Source organism: Emys orbicularis, chromosome 11 (genome assembly GCF_028017835.1).
Source record: "Emys orbicularis isolate rEmyOrb1 chromosome 11, rEmyOrb1.hap1, whole genome shotgun sequence".
Lineage (NCBI taxonomy): Eukaryota > Metazoa > Chordata > Testudines > Emydidae > Emys > Emys orbicularis.
Genome location: NC_088693.1, coordinates 50518019 through 50538303, shown reverse-complemented (window position 1 = coordinate 50538303; position 20285 = coordinate 50518019). Strand labels below are relative to the sequence as shown.

At 40.0% G+C, this 20285-nt stretch overlaps 1 protein-coding gene across 1 annotated transcript in view; it reads right to left on the bottom strand.

Moving 5' to 3' along the window:
* The window catches only part of GULP1 (GULP PTB domain containing engulfment adaptor 1), a 132877-nt gene that overhangs the window by 23425 nt on the left and 89167 nt on the right, over positions 1-20285 (bottom strand). The window contains exons 9-10 of the mRNA XM_065413677.1: positions 3602-3826; positions 149-287 (exon numbers count right to left, since the gene is read on the bottom strand). Of these exons, the coding sequence (XP_065269749.1) occupies positions 149-287; positions 3602-3826 (364 nt within the window). The remainder of the gene's footprint in view (positions 1-148; positions 288-3601; positions 3827-20285) is intronic.

Sequence of the window (20285 nt, the reverse complement as noted above, 5' to 3'; positions counted from 1 at the left end):
AGATGGTATAAAAATGAAATGGCATTATCAGACATGTGACTAACAAAAACAGTAAATGGCTTGTCACGAAAATGTCAGTAAACCATTTTAGATGCTTTATTAAAAAAACAATATATGAAAAAATTAGGTCAGTTGTTACAAAACTTACTGATCTCTGCAGATCTACTGGGTACTGGAGGAGGCTGTGTGCCATTGCGAGTAGGTGTTGATGACTGAGGGGATATGGGAGAAAAGGGAACCATATCAAAGATGTCAGTGGAGGGTGATTTAGGTGTCACACTGCCTGCCTACAATAAGGACAATAAATATTAGGGTAATATTTCACATGAAAAATCACAATACTGAACTTTTCAGCATGCAGATAAGAGCTACAGTATCAAAAATAACAGCATGCAAAAACCAGCTCCTGACACCAAGCAAATGGCATTCACAACAAAGAGTTTATGGGACATGCTAAAACCCGAATAGCATTGTAAATTTCACATTTTCAGTAAATCTGAGATAGCCAGAAATAAATGACATTTAGACCTGAAAGAGCTGGAAAGAAATAACTCTAAATTAATAAGAATTTGAATAGAGGTATTATTCCCAAGACCCATTTAAGATAACGGGGCAACAGCAATAGGCTATACATTTGAATGTACAGAAATAGTGCCTGAAATTAAAAGATATAATTCCAATATTTTTTTCTTTACTAATTTCTCCTTATATAACATGAGTATTTATTTGACAACCTATGAGAGCTGCTGTCCTCAATGCGTGGAATGTATTTTGTGATAAGCAATAACCTGGACATCTAACACACTGACAACATGTAATATTAAAATCCAAAATAAAAACAATGTATCCTTGAATGGGGAGCAGAAAATATTTCATTATGAAAGCCCAGGACTTTTTAGCAGACTTCAACAAATACTGGATAAGCAAATAAGTTACCACGGTTCCAAAGTCACATTAAAATAAAAACATGAATCACAGCTCATACAGCAGTTCTACCATCGCTCCCAGGACATAGAATACAGCGCAGTCAAGTCAATACAGAACAGACACTAAAAACAGCTTAAAAATTCAGAATGACAAACCAAACTAAGGCAAAATATATACCACTGATATGGGACACACATATGCAAGTTCAGTTTTACTCACATTATAGAAAATAAGCTTCTGGAAACTAGAAATACTATAATGCCAGATGAAAAATGTCCTATTTCCTAATTAACTTGGCAAAATAATTCACAATTTGGTCAAAATGCTGACACGAAAGAGGTTGTAACCACAGGATTAAGACAGACTGATTTAGTCAGATTATCTCAATGCTACAACCTGTGTGATAAGCAGCCTTTACAGATGCTGGCTCATGGGCGTTCCACAGCCCTCTTGGGCCATGCAGCTGTAATAGGAATGTTGGAAAGGTATTTTCCTTTCTTTAGTAGTTTCTATGTAGCTCAAACTGTCCCTTCACAGAGATGCAGTCACAGACAGTTCCATTCCAGAAAAGAAGGGCAGAGCTGGAGATCAGAATGCGATTCCTTAGCAGCACATTCACTCTGTGCGGGATCAAATAAAACCTTCTACCCATATAACTAGGTTACTATTATTATTTTAACATAAAGTCCATATACAGGCCAGAACCAGCCTTCTCTGCTTCTTGAGGCTACACAAATATTTCCCTCATCCACAGCATTCTCTCATTCAGCATCACTCCAGGAGGTGGTGGGGAAGAAGGGGAGATAGAGCAGAGACAGGCTCTGGATAAGAACTCACTGGAGGCAGAAATCTCATTTTCAGTACTTCTTCCTCTCTCACTGAGATGCTCCTCTACTCCCCAGTGGGCAGGGTTTTTTTAAAGTGTTGTTCTCTGCAAAAAGCTAACCTGTTTCTTGAATATGTTGACTCTCGGACTTCTGCAGACTGTATTGCTTGGAAAGATTATATCTATATCTATAGATATAATCTGTATAATATATAAAGCTTGGGCTGGAGAGAGTCATAAAGTATTTATTTCCTGTATATTCATCTATATAGTCTTTATTCAATAGCCTTTTTTGGTATTATTTTCTCAAAGCCACATAATTTCCAGCTCATGAATTTGGAATTTATATTTTATTTACATATTGTGGGATCTGGACATACTCAGCCCCTCTGAGAATTGGGCCATTTTTATTTATATGTATTGACATGCCTAATTTAAGGGTTCCACATATAAAAATTTTGGCTTGTTTTTTTACTTCATTCTATTTAAAATAAATAATTCTCATGCATGTTTGTGGTAAGATTAGAGTTCAACTTCTTTTTTAAAAAATGATTAAATTATATGGGACTTTTCACACACACACACGCACGCACACACTCTTGTTGACATCAAGAGGCGTTAGCACATGCACTTCAGAGACAGCCTATGGCCCAATGGTTCTTGAGAGAATATTGTTTATGTGCAATAGACCTTTGGTAATCTGCACACGGAACTCCCATTAATGTCATGGGAATTCTGTGTGTAATTTGCAGGCTGTGTAACACAAACAACAGTAATCAAAAAGTGGGCAGATCTCACACTCCTCATGCAAACAGAACTCCTACTGATGGGAGAGGCGGTTTGTCTGCATCAGGAGCATGATATCAGGCCCTGCATGTATTGATGAGCCATAAACTACCCTAGATTCACATGCAGATTTCCCACTGATGTTCATGGAAGATCTTTGCGTGAATTGTGGCCAGATTATAACTGAGAATTTAAGGTTATAAATAGCTCTGCAGAAGCTAGATAGATACGTAAACAATATTAAAGGTCAGTCTTAAATGAGTCTTTTTGATAAAAGCTTTTCATTCATATTTTGCTGTTCAATATTCCAATTTCTTGTCATATTCATTGGGTATTTTGATACCATTAATAAATTTGATCATTAGTGGTTAATTCAAAAAATAAAGGTATACTATTAAAATCTGGATGAACATGAGAAGCATTTTTATTCAGTAAACACATGCAGAAAGCCGTGATAATGTTTGCCAAATACAGCCAAATGTCATTTGCAAATGGAAAAAAGGTTGTGAGTATTGACAAATTGTTATGAGAAGGCAGTCAATATGCATGTTACAGATCATTTTAGAATAAAATAATTTGCAGCCTTCATTTTGCACAGAGTTCATATAAACTATAGTAAAACAAATATAATGGCTGATTGCTCTTCTGGCTAATCAATACTTTCTCACTTACCCAAGTTCTCTTTCTATTGAAAAAATTAAAGCCCTCCAAATCAGACTTTTGGGACACTGTCTTGAATAATGTAAATACCTATTATTAGTATAATTACTCTACCAAAATAGCAAACTAGTCCAATAAATATAGCACATACAGGTAAACCATTAGAATGTAAAGAAAAAGAAATGTAAAAAAGTTGGGAAAATAAGGTATTATCTTAAGGATATGATGCAGGCACTATAGAACATCTCAAAAGTCTCCATATTTTAACAGTACCCAGAAAAAACCTACAATACATCTGATCTGTCCTTTAACCACTGTACAAAATGTATATTTTAATACAATCAACACACAACAGAGAACATAGGAAAATAGAAAAAAAAAGTTTTTGCACAACAGGATTACACGAGGTCTTGGGATGCTGTATTCACTGACTGGCTTTGGAAGACCACTTTTTGAAGGTGGTGGTGTTAATAGTCCAGATGATAGTCTGGAGTCAGGAGAGCTCATAGGAGTAAGTGTAATGGAAGAGATATCTAAACAAGGAGTTGAATCCTCATTATTACACCAGAAAAAGGTGGAGGGTCTTTGAAATATATGTTGATCATTATCAGACTTTATGTGCAGCAGCTGTAAAGGAATCACAGAAAGAGAAAATATTCTAAGGAATAGAAAGTGGTAACATAAGGGAAAGAAAAAATGCACATTTTATATTTTAAAAATTTGTTTGCAAATTGCTGTTCAACAGAACGCTAAAGAATTTTTTTGTAAATGAAAAAAGAACCTTAAAACCCCATAGTCATAAAAAGTATTCCAGTATTGGTGGGAACAAATAAGATATTAAAAATTTAATCAAAATACGATGAATACATTTTCAAATGTGGGCACAATGGGTTGCACCCACAAAAATCTGCATGCAACAACATATCTACAAAACCCCGTATTTGCACATGCAAAACAGTAGTTAGGCACATAATTAGGGAGGAAAGTTGTTGTGGTTAAAGTACAGGCCAGAATCTGGTTCACTGTTAGGTTAATATACAGTTTCATTGACCATTTCGTTTTACCCCCAAAATAAAAAATAATTCATATAATAAAATCCTCATACAATAAAAAAAAGCCTGCTATGTAGGTAGTTTACGGGATTTCTTTTATTTTGAATAGGAAGCTTATATTGGCTCCTTTGGTTACTCAGCTATAGAATATGAAAACTGCACAGTTCCTGCACAGAAATATATATCCTTATGACATTTTTGGTACAACAGCAACTAATGCACTTTTGAGTTGAAATGAGATGCTTTTTACTAGATAATTCAAACAGTGTCTAAGATCTTCTATCACAAAGGCTCAAGTCCTCTTTCCCCTAGAACAGGTAAACAGGGTTCAGGACCGAGTGGAACGGCTGTGGTTGTGCCGAGTGGGAAGCCTCTTGCACGTGAACAATCTAGCATTCTGGGGACTTCTGGCACAGCAGTTCTTTCCAGTTGAAGAGGGGTGAAGCACGAAGTTTCTACCAACCCTCAAGTCCTCCCCACACAACGGGATGAGGGGCGCAATGGCCAGAATAGCTACTGCAGCCTTTAAGTAGCATCACTGGGACTGGTCCTCGTCTGCTCTGTGAGGTGGGGAGAGGATTCCTTCCCTCCCCGCGCCCCCCCCCCCAAACACAGTCAGCAGGGAATCATGTCTTAGATGTGGTGGGCGCTAAGATGTGTACTTATTCTCATCACCCAAAAGTCTGACAGTAAAACCTTACTTCCCCGATTTTATTTCCTTTCGTTTTTAACTTGTTATTTCCTTTTGTTTCCTGTATCTATTTGAATTTTAAGATTTAAAAGAAGCTGTTTTAAAATTATCCTAGTAAGGTGTTTTCATTTATAATTCTATAGGCTTATCATTTCAAAAACAAAACACACAAGCATTATTGGAAAAGTAAGTGGAAAGGTTTTGTTTGATTTTCCCTGCCACGTCCTGAGCTGAGGTCAAGGTTCTGTGTTGCTCATGAAAGAAATGATGGCATTACAAACAACTCAATCAGACCAGGGAGTTGACTCTATCCCCTGCTTTAGGTGTTTGTGATGTCATCATTCCCTCGGCCCCACCCCGGGCCCCACCCCGACCCTCACCCCCATTATAGACACTGAGCCTTGAACACAGGTCCTGGAAAATGAGGGCAAAGTTCACAAATATTTGGTTTGGAAATGTGTCTAACCAGGCACTCTTTGGGGCCAAATCTTGATTCTTGCCCCAAAGCCTGAGAAAAACATCTTTGCACAAGTGATATATGAAGCTGCATATAAAAAAGAATCCTCCTTCAATCCTGCAAAAAGGGACTTACTTCTTGAACAGCCAGTACTCCTTGGAAAGGCCAAGAGGAGTGGAGACTGAAGATGGTGGATCTATGCTGTGAATACTTTGTCCATGTCACTTTCTGGTTTGACCACAGTGACTCCACTCTGCGGGCCTGACAGAGAAGGTTGCAAAGTTCACCTTGCATGGCTTCTTCATACACTGACCCTGCTGTACAACTGAAATTTGGCATTATTATTGCTTTTTGAGTCTTGCATACCCACAGGTGGATCAAGACTTGGCCCTGAAATAATAAAGACCTTAAACTGTTCTTTCATGGTTATTCAGGAAACATTTCACTTTCTTGTTTTCTTTATGGTCAAAGCCATGTTAAGTACACAACTTGGCAACTTTAACAGCAAAGCGGTTTTTAAATTACAAGAGCACTAAATGTAAAATCTACACTGCAAGTGTATCCACTCAATGTTTGTAACTGAAAACAGCAAAAACTCGTTTTCTTATATTACAACGTGCAAAAACATATTTGCTTCCAGGCTGAAACTTTATGTTCCAAGCCATACAAAACCTAAATATTCAAATAAAATAAATAAATAAATAAGTAAATAGTCAGGAAAACAAGATTTACATCATTTTGGTAGAATTTTGAAGAACAACATCACTAGGCTATGTCTACAGTAATGGTACTGGTGCACAGTTTTCCTACTGTTCAAAGATCGTAGAGTTTGTTAACGTTACATATTACCAGTTATTACATTTATATATTATGCGATACTAGATTTGAATAGACTTAAGCAAGCAAAATACTGTCTAAAATACAAAACAAGGATTTTTTTGAAGGATTGAAGGATTATTCAATCATCAGAGTCACCATTTGGGTCCTACAAAGTAACCAAGCCAATCCCCCAAAGTGTGATCAAACGTATATTAAGTACAATGTACTACGTAATTTTATGTAAAGGAAGAGATTTTCTGTGTAACTTTGGATGTGTGGTACACCCTATACCCACCCCTTTCGTTTGATTCTGGTCAACTCAGTACAGTAACTCCTCACTTAAAGTCGTCCCGATTAACGTTGTTTCGTTGTTACATTGCTGATCAATTAGGGAACATGCTCGTTTCAAGTTGTGCAATGCTCCCTTCCAATGTCGTTTGGCAGCCGCCTGCTTTGTCTACTGCTTTCAAGAAGAGCAGCCCGTTGCAGCTAGCTGGTGGGGGCTTGGAACCAGGGTGGTCTGGCAGCCCCCCTATCAGCTCCCCGCTCCCCTAAGTTCCCTGTACAGCAGCTGCCTGCAGTTCAGCTGTCCCTCCCCCCACTGCCATGTGCTGCTCCTGCCCTCTGCCTTGGAGCTGCTCCCCGAGACTCCTGCTTGCCGGGGGGGGGGGACGTGCAGGAGGAAGAGGGGGGCTAATGTCACCCTGCTTACCCCATCTTCCATAGAGCAGGGGGGACACACCAGGGCTCAGGACAGAGGGAGCTTGCAGCAGCTGCAGTCTCAGCAAGCTGATCTAATTAACAAGGCAGTGTACTTAAAGGGGAAATGTGCATCTCTCTCTCTCACACATATGGTGTGAGTCTCTGTCTGGGTTGTCTCCCCTCCCTCCATTCCTGCTGCCTTGTAGAGTGAGAGAGTTAACCCTTGAGGGCTCAGCCAATTGCTAGTTCATCATTTAGCAGTAAGGGAAATATCCCACCCTCTGACTCCTCCACCTCAATCAAGCTTCACAATCATCATCACTGTGTACCAGTATTAAATCATTTGTTTAAAACTTATACTGTGTGTGCATATATATATATATATAATATAGTATTTTGTCTGGTGAAAAATATTTCCCTGGAACCTAACACCCTCATTTACATTAATTCTTATGGGGAAATTGGATTCGCTTAACATTGTTTCGCTTAAAATCGCATTTTTCAGGAACATAACTACAACGTTAAGTGAGGAGTTACTGTATAGCAGTATAGCTGTGCTCTATGCCAAATAAAAATCCTGAGTGATGAGACTGGAATCAACTTATGGATTTCATTTTATTTTGTGAGTAATTTGTAATTGTACACCTGCACTGCGATTTGAACCTCCATTTTGTGTGTTACCCTACATTTTGTCCAGTGTTGAGAGCATAAACTGATGTGCTGTATAACACGGCTATTTTTCATCTTCTGGAGACCTAACACAGGAAGAGTCACCCAGAGGCTTCCAAGGATTACTGTCTTGCTCATGATTAAGGCTTCCGTGACTTTCCGTGACCTCTGTGACTTCTGCAGCTGCTGGTGCTGGCTCAGGGGATGCCTGAGCCGGGCAGCCACAGGGCCACCTGCAGCAGTTTGGGAGGGGGGTCAGGGCTAGGAACAGGGCGTTGGGGGCATGATTACCTCGGGGTGGGAGGCTCCCCAGCTCCCATGGCCCTGCAACTCCTAGGCAGTGGAGGGGCCATGGGGGGGGGGGCTCCACGCCGCCCACTGCCCGTGCCTGCAGGCCGCACCCGCGCAGCTCCCATGGGCTGCGGTTCCTGGCCAATGGGAGCTGCTGCAGCCGGCGCTTGTGGTTGGAGCACTGCGCTCAGCCCCCTGACCCCCTCCGCTGCCTAAGAGCTGCAGGGATGCGGAGCCGGGTAGGGAGCCCCTGCCAGCCCCGCCAACCCTCCCCGCCCCCCACAGCAAAAGCAGGGGTCCTGGCCACATGTCACATCCCGGCCCACCCCCAACAACAGTGGGGGTCCCGGGCTGCGCTGCCCACCCCCTCCCCACCAGCAGGGTCTCCTGGGTTACCTCCCCCAGCACCCTTGGTGCCCCCAGACTGCCCCCCCCAAGCACCCGCAGCGCAGACCCCCACCCAAGTTTTAGTCACGGCGGGTATTATTAGTAACAGTCATGGACAGATTATGGGCTGTGAATTTTTGTTTACTGCCCGTGACCTGTCCATGACTTTTATTAAAAATACCTGTGATTAAAACGTAGCCTTACTCATGACTCTTGTCTGCTTTACCACCATCTATGACGGGAGAATGGAAAATCCTCACCAGAAGATGAAGAAGAAGAAAAGGTGTGTGACAGTCCTCACTTGGGGTCTGTTTGGGGAGCATGGTCTACTGGTCAGGACCGCAACTTCTGACTACCAAGAGGATTGTGGGGAGGGAAGCCCTGACCCTCCCACTCCATCAGGCTCTGACCCAGGGCTCTTTGGGCTACCAGTAGACTGGCAACCAAGGCTGCCCTCCCTGGGACTTTTTCTCTTGTCTCCCCCCTTCCCCTCCCCCGGGTCAGCTAAGTCCAAGAATCATAGAAGATTAGGGTTGGAAGAGACCTCAGGAGGTCATCTAGTCCAACCCCCTGCTCGAAGCAGGGCCAACACCAACTAAATTATCCCAGCCAGGGCTCTGTCAAGCTGGGCCTTAAAAACCTCTAAGGATGGAGATTTCACCACTTCCCTAGGTAACCCATTCCAGTGCTTCACCACCCTCCTAGTAAAATAGTTTTTCCTAATATTCAACCTAGACCTCCCCACACTGCAACTTGAGACCATTGCTCCTTGTTCTGTCATCTGCCACCACTGAGAACCGCCGAGCTCCATCCTCTTTGGAACCCCCCTTCAGGTAGTTGAAGGCTGCTATCAAATCTCCCCCTCACTCTTCTCTTCTGCAGACTAAATAAGCCCAGGTCTCTCAGCCACTCCTCATAAGTCATGTGCTCCATCCCCCTAATCGCTGGACTCTCTCCAATTTGTCCACACCCTTTCTGTAGTGGACCCCCGCAAAACTGGATGCAATACTCCAGATGTGGCCTCACCAGTGCCAAATAGAGGGGAATAATTATTTCCCTCGATCTGCTGGCAATGCTCCTATTAATGCAGCCCAAAATGCCATTAGCCTTCTTGGCAACAAGGGCACACTGTTTACTCATATCCAGCTTTTCGTCCACTGTAATCCCCAGTTCCTTTTCTGCAGAACTGCCGCTTAGCCAGTCGGTCCCCAGCCGGTAGGAGTGCATGGGATTCTTCCGTCCTAAGTGCAGGACTCTGCACTTGTCCTTGTTGAACCTCATCAGATTTCTTTTGGCCCAATCCTCCCATTTGTCTAGGTCACTCTGGACCCTATTCCTACCCATCAGTGTATCTACCTCTCCCTGCAGCTTAGTGTCATCCACGAACTTGCTGAGGGTGCAATCCATCCCATCATCAAGAACATTAATGAAGATGTTGAACAAAACTGGCCCCAGGATAGACCCCTGGGGCACTCCGCTTGATACCGGCTGCAAACTAGACATCGAGCTGTTGATCACTACCTGTAGAGCCCGACAATCTAGCCAGCTTTCTATCCACCTTATAGTCCATTCATCCAATACTTGCTTTTTTAACACAATAAGTAAGAGGGGGTTACCAATGTCCAAGGTCCACAGGATACTTCCCTTTCTGTTTGTCTCTGGGGTGGGTCTTCCCTTCCCTCAGGGAGGGCCCCTTTGGGCAGCTGTGTCAGTGCCTTAGGTTTCCCTCTCCTCTGCGCTGCTGGAGCTGCAAATCTGCTCACCTCCAGCTCTGCCACTCAAATGAGCTAATTCCTTGTCTTTTAATTTCTCCAGCAGATGGAGCATTTGCTGTAGTTGTGGCGGGGCTGGCTGAGCCCAAAATAATCCCTTAACCCCATGATGCCCAGTGTGGGGTTTGTACAGCCCATCACAAGGTGCTACAGATCGCTTTTAAAAAAGAGAGGTGCCCAGAACATCCATGGACACTGTTTTCTCTCTTCAGCTCACTTTGAAACTCTTAGCCAGGGCCAGTGCTGTAACAGGTGTGCATTTACAGGGGCAGATTTAAGGGTTAGAGCAAGGTCAGCCAACATGCAGCATGAGACCCAAAGGTCACATCACCTTAGGCTTTTTAAAGACAGAAAGTTAAAAGAAAAACATGAAACAAAAATCACAAGCCTAAACAAAAATGGAATCTCACCCAAATTGTATTGGCTCGCATGCTGCCAACTACTGAAATCTATCATCACGGCAACACTTTTTCTTGGCAAATTGTTCAATAATGATGTCGAGCTCCATCCTTGCTGTCTTGTCTTCCTCAATTGCAAGGAAAGCAAGGTCACTGAGCCGTGTCCATTTTCCACTTCTGGTAAAACATCATCGAGAGAACTTGACACTATGAAACTCAAGTAGCTCTGGATTGCAAGTGACAAACTGAACACCTCTGTATCCTCTGTAAAATAATAAAGCCTGAAAGACACAATCTCATGAATCAAGTCTGAAGAAAATTATGAGTATTTTCCCATGAATTTAAGAACTTCTTCCGTTGACTTTTCTAAAGTTATATTTTGAAGTCGCTTGGGATGGAGGAAACCAAACAGCATAGCTACCTCTTGAAATCCTTCACATTGAGATTTTAGTTCCCTGTTTCGTCTAAAACCTCAAAATATCTCCTTCAGTGGTTATCCTTTGCTTCAAAGACAGAATTGTGTGCAAATTCATCATGTGCGGCGTTCATGTCTCTTCCTGTGACTTGGATAGTTTTCATTTTCAAAACCCATTGATTCCCACCTGTTCTGAGATTCTTTTACAATTTCCTTGTACTTTTCTTCAGATCAGTTTGCTGAGCTCATTCACTGTGCTCTCAAATGTCCTGGCACAGATTAATTTTCTTTGACTGAAGGATTCCGGAGGCTGCAGCCATGATTACCGAGATCCTATGCCACCATAACAGATTGAGGTAGAACATCCAGGCCATGAAAGACAAGTTGTTTTTTACTCTCGATGTGTGTCCTCACTGCTCCTGCATTCAGCAACAGTTTCAACTTATAGGCATTCAATTGTATTCTGAAAATTTACTGTCATTGCCTCATTGGCTTTCATTTGAGCTGCCCATCTAGTATTGCAGATTGTCTTTAAATGTAAAGATCTCCTTCATTCTTCAGAAGCCTGTTCAATTTCATGTGCTGCATCTATCCTGCCAACTTCTTCAGGGGTCTGAAGCGCATCATCAAGTTCCTCTTCCCTTTGCAAAACTTTACTGTTTCAAGCAAAAGTATGAAAGTAATGATTATTTTGGACTTAATCATTAGTTTTCCCTATTGATGGTTAGAGTCTGCAAAATATTTATATATTTCCTGCTAAGTTCAGAAGAAAACCTTCAGATCTGGACTGGCCTTATCTTCAGCAGCATGCACCAAAAGTAGGTTCATTTGATGTACTGAGCAATCAATGTATGATGCATACACTTTGTCTCCTCTGCCTGACAGATATTCTCTCATTTCTTTGCTTACAGTACTCCACAAGCTCTGGCCATAACACTGGCCCCACCATATCCCTGTCCAGACATGTATTTGGGGTCTAATCCATACTTGCAGAATACAATATTAGATAACTGGTCACACAAGGAGGCAGCATCTGCCTTACTTGCTGCATAAGGTTACAAAGCTTACAAAATGCTCTTTAATACCTACTTTTCCTTCAAAATGATCAATATTAACAAACAGAAGCAAAATAGTCATCAGATCAACATGGCTAATATTCGCAGCTAACAGCTTATCTTTTTTGCAGCTATTAAGTATGCACCTCCTGGCTTCTGATGCTAAAAGACTTAAGTTCATCAGTAATTGTCTTGTTTAAGTATTTGATTTCCCTTAGTGTCACTGATATGTTGGGCAAAAGTGATAGTGTGCCTTGCAAGTAGCGTAATGATGCTCAACTAAATACCACCATTGTTGCTCTCCAGCACTTCACGGTAGCCATGAAGGGGAGACCTAAACTAGCTAAAGTTTTGACAGCATCAAACAATATTTTTAGTACTTCTTGCCATTTCCTATTATGTTCAGATGCTTGTTTATCAAGACATGCATTGATACTATGTTCCTTCGTGAACTGCAGAGCTGCCACATGTGACTACACATGTTGTTTGCTTCTGCCATGAACAGACATTGACTTTAGAGTATTCTTTCAATCACTGTTAACCATGCCGATTTTCGAACATCTGTATCCTTGAACAACCAACGAATGTGACAGTATGCATAATCTGAAAGAGATGAGTATACTAGCCACTTGACATGCAAATCTTCAACATGGTGCATTTTTCATTCTGTAAAATGAAGATGAAAAATGGTGGCCTATATGACAAAAAGGAAACTGTCCATATGGCATATCATTCTCAGTGGACTGGTAAGGACAATCTATACAATCTATGCGCAACAGCTCAGATGATAAAACAATCTTGAAAGTGACTTATTAGATGGGAATGTCAAACCTATTTCAGCAGGAAGTCTGTTTTGACCTGCTTCATTGTTGACCTGCTTGTCTACAGTGTCTTTGGGCTTTTGGGTTTTCTATCATCTTTGGGATCTTTGGCTTTGTAGCTCATCTGCAGGTCTTCAGCTGTGTTTGTTTCAAGCAAAGTTTCTCTGGAAATAGCATCAGCTACTATTACAGGTGCAACTTCAATGGTGCTTCACAAATTGTTTCCTGTTTTAAACTTTGACACAATGACAGATTCATGCTTGTTGAACTGAGATGCAGTTCTTGACTTTATATTTCAGATTGCAGGAGTTGATCATGAAGTTTACAAAATGATAGTGCCTGCTCCTCAGCATCTTTGGAAACAGTTTATAACAAATCTCCTCTTCTTTTCATTTGCTGAAATCAGACTTTTATTTGTATTTATGGTTGTCATTGTCAGGTATCTTCCACTATGAGAATAACTACATTGGAAATATAGGCCTAAATAAAGTGTATTTTTTGCTGCTTAATTTGTCCTTCAGTTGTGAATTCCCTTCAAAAATGTTGATTTTCTGTGCAGAATCTAGCAGAGAGAGAGAGAGGGAGAGAGAGACAGAGAGAGCGAGAGAGCGAGAGAGAATTAAAGTGGGGCTGGCTGGGGAGAGTCCTGAACAGGCCTTTTTGTTTACACTAAACAAAGGTAAGGTCATGCCAGGAATCAGCAGACACCTGTGATGCAGTGAGATCCAAAGGCACACACATCTTTTCTGTCTGTTTTTCTCTCTCTGACACTATTTTCCACTTTGGTTGGTATCTTCCTCTACTCCTCTGTTGGTTTAGTCTTTTACTACTTCCCTTGCATTGCTCTTCTCTCACACACTGCCCTCCTTCCTGACTGTTCCCTGTTACTTATTCTTATTGCTCTTCTCTCACACACTGCCCTCCTTCCTGACTGTTCCCTGTTATTTATTCTCATCAAGGGGGTTCTGTGGCTGTCACGGCATTTCCTTCAGTTTTCTTTTTTCTGATTCTGGAATTCTGGTTACTCAGATCCGGTAATGCTTGCAGATGCTCCAGGAATGTCTTGAAAAAATATCCAACATTTGAAAAAAATAAATCCTTCTTGTCTCTAGATCAAGGCCTGTTTGGTTGGTCTGGTGAGATGTTCCTTAGCAGTCAGCCAGGGCTTGGTATACAACTTCCTATGGAAACAGATAGAGTCAACATGGTTGTGACTGACTACACTTTCAATCAATTGTATATCCCCATGAAGGCTGGTGGGTAGAGCTGATCCCCTTCTAGATTGCTTCAGGCAGCAACAGTGCAAAAAGGCACACCCAGATATTTTGAATAATGAAAATAGGTTTATTTAAAATAAATAGATGAACTCAGGGATCCATTGAGGTTGTGTGTGCAAGTTCTCTCAAAAGCAGTATCTAAACTCTTATTGTGATACAAACGTAAGCTGCACCACCATATGAAACCAATAAAGAGAAATTCAGATTGCCCCCACATAATCAAGACCAAATGGAAGAACGACCCGTGATTAATGTACTGCCAAACCACTAAAACACAGAGGAAAAGTAAACAGCACACACACAAGAGTAATGGAAACTTCAGCTGTATATCCAAGTGACTGATTGCATGAAACAGAGAAAAAAACACCAATAGCCAGCAGCAATACCCCATGCCAACAGTTCAAATGCCACACAGGAATATAGCTGTATAGAAACTCCGAGGGTCTATTCCCAACTAAGGAAACCACATCTTTCTAACCACGTTATAGTATTACTAATACTTCTCACAGACTTATTCAGGAAGTGGTAACAAATGTGTTAATCTATTTTGCATAAGACTTCTCCACTGACAGATATATATCATAGTGAGCAACTATTTAAGCTTTTATCATCACTATCAGCTTTGATAGATATAATTCTAAAATAAAATTTAAAATAATATTATGCAGAAACTGATTTAATTTTTTAGAAATGTACTGAATATAAATCCAAACAGTAAAAATAATAAAGTTACATAATCCGTAATGGACAAAACATGCATACAAAAGACTTGCTACTTGATGGTTAACTTTCTCTTTTGTTCTTTTGCTGAACAATTTGACTGCATAATCAAAATTCCTTTTGGCTTTCTGCCTTGGTTCTCATTACTTTTAATGCCTTGGTGTATGAATGCAACTAGAGATATTTTATTTTGAAAGTTGTTTTCCCCTTTCCAATTCAAATTCACTTCAGGACACCATTGCATTATTAGGGTGTTAACTTGGATGGTATTGCAGTGGCCATAACCATGTATTGGTATAGATGTTGATTAAATAAGTGACAGCAGAATTTCACACAAGGGAATCAGAGGTCAGAGGATGGTTTGATGGGATAACGTGATTTTAGTCAATAGGTCAATAACGTGCCATCGCAGGTAATTAGTATCAATGGTCAATGCGGGTCTGGCTGGAGAATCTTGCCCACATGCTCGGGGTTCTGCTGATCACCATATTTGGGGTCGGGAAGGAATTTTCCTCAGGGTAGATTGGCAGAGGCCCTGGAGGTTTTTCGCCTTCCTCCGCAGCATGGGGCAGGAGTCGCTTGCTGGAGGATTCTCTGCGACTTGAAGTCTTTAAATCATGATTTGGGGACTTCAACAGCTGAGTCAAGGGAGAGAATTATTCCAGGAGTGGGTGGGTCAGCTTTTGTGGCCTGCATCATGCGGGAGGTCAGACTAGATGATCATAATGGTCCCTTCTGACCTTAAAGTCTATGAGTCTATATATTCACTGCTAAAAGCTTAGGGCCAAATTAATGCCAGGTGTAAACAGGTGAAACTCCATTACTATCAGTGTTTTCCATCCATTTACACTCAGGACGAAATTGGGCTACATGTAAATTTGAAAAATTAAAATACTTAGTATTTACAGCTCTGTAAAATCCTAGGCCAAAAGAAGTAGCTTTAAAAAATATAATTTTGAAAAAATCTTTGTCATGCAACACAGTTCTTTCTCAGTCATACTCCACTGGACTGAAAAGCAGTATCCGAGCTGTATAACTTCAGAGCTGCTCTATTTAAGTCCCTCAGACAAGCCTCTTTAAAGCACCAAGGAAGCTCCATGCTGAAATAATGCTCCAAATATGATAATGAATCTGCAAAGTAATGTTTTAAGAATTCCTTTGAAAAGGTTACATAGTAATTTAGAACCTGTACATATGAAGTTCTCCCATTCCTAGTTACACTTTTATTGATATATTTATACAAATTTCTTACAAATTGGTGTTCCATCTCAGAACAACACATGATCTCAGATTTCTTAATAATGTGCATTATCAAAAGGACACAATGTCGTGTGTGCCAGGAACTTCCAGTGAAATGCAATAAATGCATGACATTATTATATGGTATGCATTCTATTAGCATTTGCCATTACTGCAAGTTATGTGGCTGTCAGGTTCCATGTCGTTTCAGTGGGTTACCTATATCAGCAGAGCATATGCTGTGTAATTACAATACCTAGTTCTTATATAGTGCTTTCCATTAGTAGGTCTCAAAGCACTTTATAAAGGAAGTCAATAGCATTATAAATCCATCCAATCACTTACCGAAACTCACTAGATCAGTGGTTCTCAACCTATTGACCATATGTGGCTCGCAATGTGTTATGTGGGATGCATCCAATACTACCTGTATGGCCCTAAGAATGTCACATAGGCTGCCGCTCTGTGCTGATTGGGTTGCAAGTGGCCTGCGGGTCGCAGGTTGAGAACCACTCCACTAGATCATAGTTTGAGTTGACTGGATTGTTTAAGAAATAATGTGCCCATATCAAACTCCATTTTCTGCTGTTTTTCTACATTTCCGCTCTTTTAAATAAGTCCATTTAAAATGTATATTTTAGTTTCCAGTTGTTTAGTTTCCAGTTGTCTCCACTTAACTTGTCTCTATCCTTACTTAAAATCTTTAGGGAAGTCTTGTTTCTATTTTTTTTATCATCAAATTAATGATTTTGCATTACATTTCACATGTCCATGCCATGTGTTAAAACAGGACTTGATTACAATGGACAAATAACCTACCATTCCCACTTGTTTCAGGGACTCTAGATAAGAGAAGAAGGCACTAGTAAGATTTTGCTCTGTGATACCATGTGATCTTTTCCAGGGTCCTCAATAGCAACTTTTTTTGTTTGTAAATTTCAACTGCCAGGCAGTTAACAAATAACAAATTTTAGCTTTTAAAAGTTTACATGCAGAATGCCACACAACATCACCCGTGCATAGACATACATCTGTCTTCCCTCACAGAGTAGAACACTTGCAATAAATTCAAGCATTCATAGTAGCATCCTTTATTTGAAAAGAGAAAAAGTAATATATGTGAAGTTTAGTAGAGTAGTCTTTTCTCATTTTATGCCTAAATGTACTGTATCCCTCTGTAGTGCATAAGGACCATAAATTGCCATCCCTCTTCGCATGGGAATTTTGTAGGATTATTATGTAAATATCAATGTCAAGACTTAGTCCTTATAATTTAAATACCTTTTAATGACATTAAATCAATAAAAATCATGGTTTTAGAATATGAATATCAGTAACTGTCTTCTGTTTGAATAGGAACCTTTGCTCTTGTAAAAAAACCTGCAGCTTTACATTATAAGGGCACCTAAAGGGAAAACCTTTTACTTCTATTGCAACGTTGTGAGACTATCAGTTTTTAAAAATCTAGAAAACCTTTATTACAATGAGCATCTCTTTCTCACAAGTATTCTTCATATCGCTGAACATCACCAGCATTAATTAGAAATAGCAGTTATACACAATCATAGTTGTATAGCTTTAAGATAAAATGTTTCCCTTAGATCTGTTCTATAAATCTTAGCAGCAAGATTCAGTTCTTCCTACATGCATAGAACACCCACTGAAATTAATGTGAGCTCTCCACATGTAAGAAGGGCAGATTATTGGAGTCACAATCTACCTTGAGAATCTGAGAGTGAAATAGTCTCTGTCACTTCCCAATATCACACTCTACAAAGAAAGGAAAGAGACTGAAGGAATTAAATTTGAGGGGCTGAAAAGAACCTTTTAATATGCAATACAAAGATCACACATTCAAGTCCTGACCACTGAAATTTACCACGAAGGCCAGAGTCTGCTATTTGTACTTCTGCTGAATAGCACCTCAATCTACAAATAGTGCCAATGAAGTTAAAAGGATTATTTAATAGGACTTCATATGAGAAAGTGCACCAGAATCTAGCCCAGAATGTTTAATACATCTCAGGCCACTACATATACTTACAACCTTTTACATCCCTCAGATTCACTACAGGCAAAAAGCAAATATTTTAAAAAGTGGAAGAGGACTAGTACTTTAAATCATGATAATAAAAATGAACACATCCTTAATATTAAGTAAAACAAATGGTTTTAATGGAGCATATGTCTTTACTTTTCTTTAACTATCATGCTAATTTAATATGATGAAGACAAATCAGAAAAAAAACAAACCAAAAACAAAGTAAATGTGACGTGGATGACAGATGAAATTATACATTTGTATCCATAAAGTGCAGTTAACATATTGAGTTGATCTAAGACAAATAGAACATATCTGTTTATAATTGTAGTGTCTTGTGACTAGACTTTTTAGATGCAACTTGATGGAAATTTAATCCTACATATTCCATACAAAATTACAACCCCTAAACTCAAAGACATTATTTGATTAGATACTGTTTAGAGTATCCAATCACTTTTGAAGTTAATACAGCTGTGTTAATTTCCGATTGTCAGCACTCCATTTTATCTACTCTTTTACATTGTATCTTATACATCTATCAGAAAGAAATCCCCCATTTTACTTGATATGTTGCCTTCCAGTCCATCCATGGGTAGGACTTGCTGGGCTGGGCAGGAGGAAGAGCTGGCCTCATGCAACCTTGACTACCTGCTCTGACTTGACTGGAATGATGATCATACTCAGGCCAGTTATGTATCCTCTATATGGAAAGTTGTCCCCTAAAATCTCAAGTTCACGTGCTGGGCCTTCAACAAAGATGACTGGTTTTGGTCAATTCTTTTTTGTGCTGAAGAAATCCCTAAACAAAGATTAAAAAAACTGTTCATGGGAGATTTTTCTAAGAGAATTCAATATTCCTTACTGAGGACATAGGAATCTGGGGAGAAGGGGAAGGAATCTGGAATCCACATAGCGTATGTACTTCACAGTTACTGAAAAAATTCCTCAAGAGGTAGAGCTGAGTCAGGTCACCAGTCCAGTCAATACTTTGCCAAACCCATACCCATACCTTTCCTTGGGAGAGGTCAACAAGATAGAATCAGGTTCATATTTCATAATTAAAAAGGCAGTCTTGTCAAGTGGATAGAGCACTGGCCTGTGAGTCTATGAATGCTCCACACCTCTTGCTCAAAAGGCTATTCACATAGAGCTCAATTGTAGCTTTGCCAGAAGCCCTGAACAAGAGACAGTGCGTAGTTGCACTGCCCCAGGAGCAGATGTGGAACTAGAACAACTAGGAACCACTCCTCATTTCTTCCCATTCACCTGCGCGTGAGAGAACTGTTGGGGAATGATGATTATTAAGGCCCCAAAATTGAGCTACCGCTCAAAATGCAATGCAGGGGAAATTACTAACAAATTGGGGGGTTTTTTGGTAATAATTCACAAACATAATGTTGGACTTTGAGTAAAAGATCTCTGAAAACTCATGTTTAAAGAAGATAAGAAATGTTGACATAAAGGGTCATCAGCTTTTTCATAATTCCCCATTCAAATAAAAATTAGTTATGAGGATACATACTGAATTTTGATATTGAAATATAAAGATGAAGAAATGTTAAATTATAATTTTTGTTAGAGTTTTGTTAATGTAATAGTTTATAATTCTGTATAATAAATAAGTTTGGATGGGACCATACCCGGTGCCAAGGCAACAAGAGTTTAAAGGACAGCCAATGGACCCTCCCCTGCTACACCTCCAGCATTGTCAGGTGTGGAGAAGGGGGCTTAAAAGGAGGAGACCTACCCAGTTGGGGGCTGACCAGGAAAGAGAGCAGAGCTCTTCTACTGCCTCACTGAGGGTAGCCTAGTTCCAATAGTAGCACATGTGGGATTATAGCATTGCACAGCGACAGAGTATTCGGTCTCAGTCCTGCAGTCCCTTAACATGTAAACACTAATTAAGTTAAATGGGAGCTCCATGTACAAAATAATTGTAAGATAAAACTGATATATACCATGTTATGAAAAGATATAAATAGTTATATCCAAATGATGGAAAATATGAATAGATCTAATTATTTGATATTATGTCCAAAAGAGGGTCAGAAACCCAGCACGACACTGGCACCTTTTAAAAAGAATTGTTTTTTAAATTATTACTTCAAAAAACGGAAAGAAAAACAAACCATAAATATGTATATTTATACAGGTTCAAGTCCTGCCCACTTAAAATTCACTTAGTAATGTTCAAGTTTATTGGATTCAGATGTTTTAATCTCCTCTAAAAATAGGCATATGTATTAAAAATATTAGTAGATCACTAATACACCATGC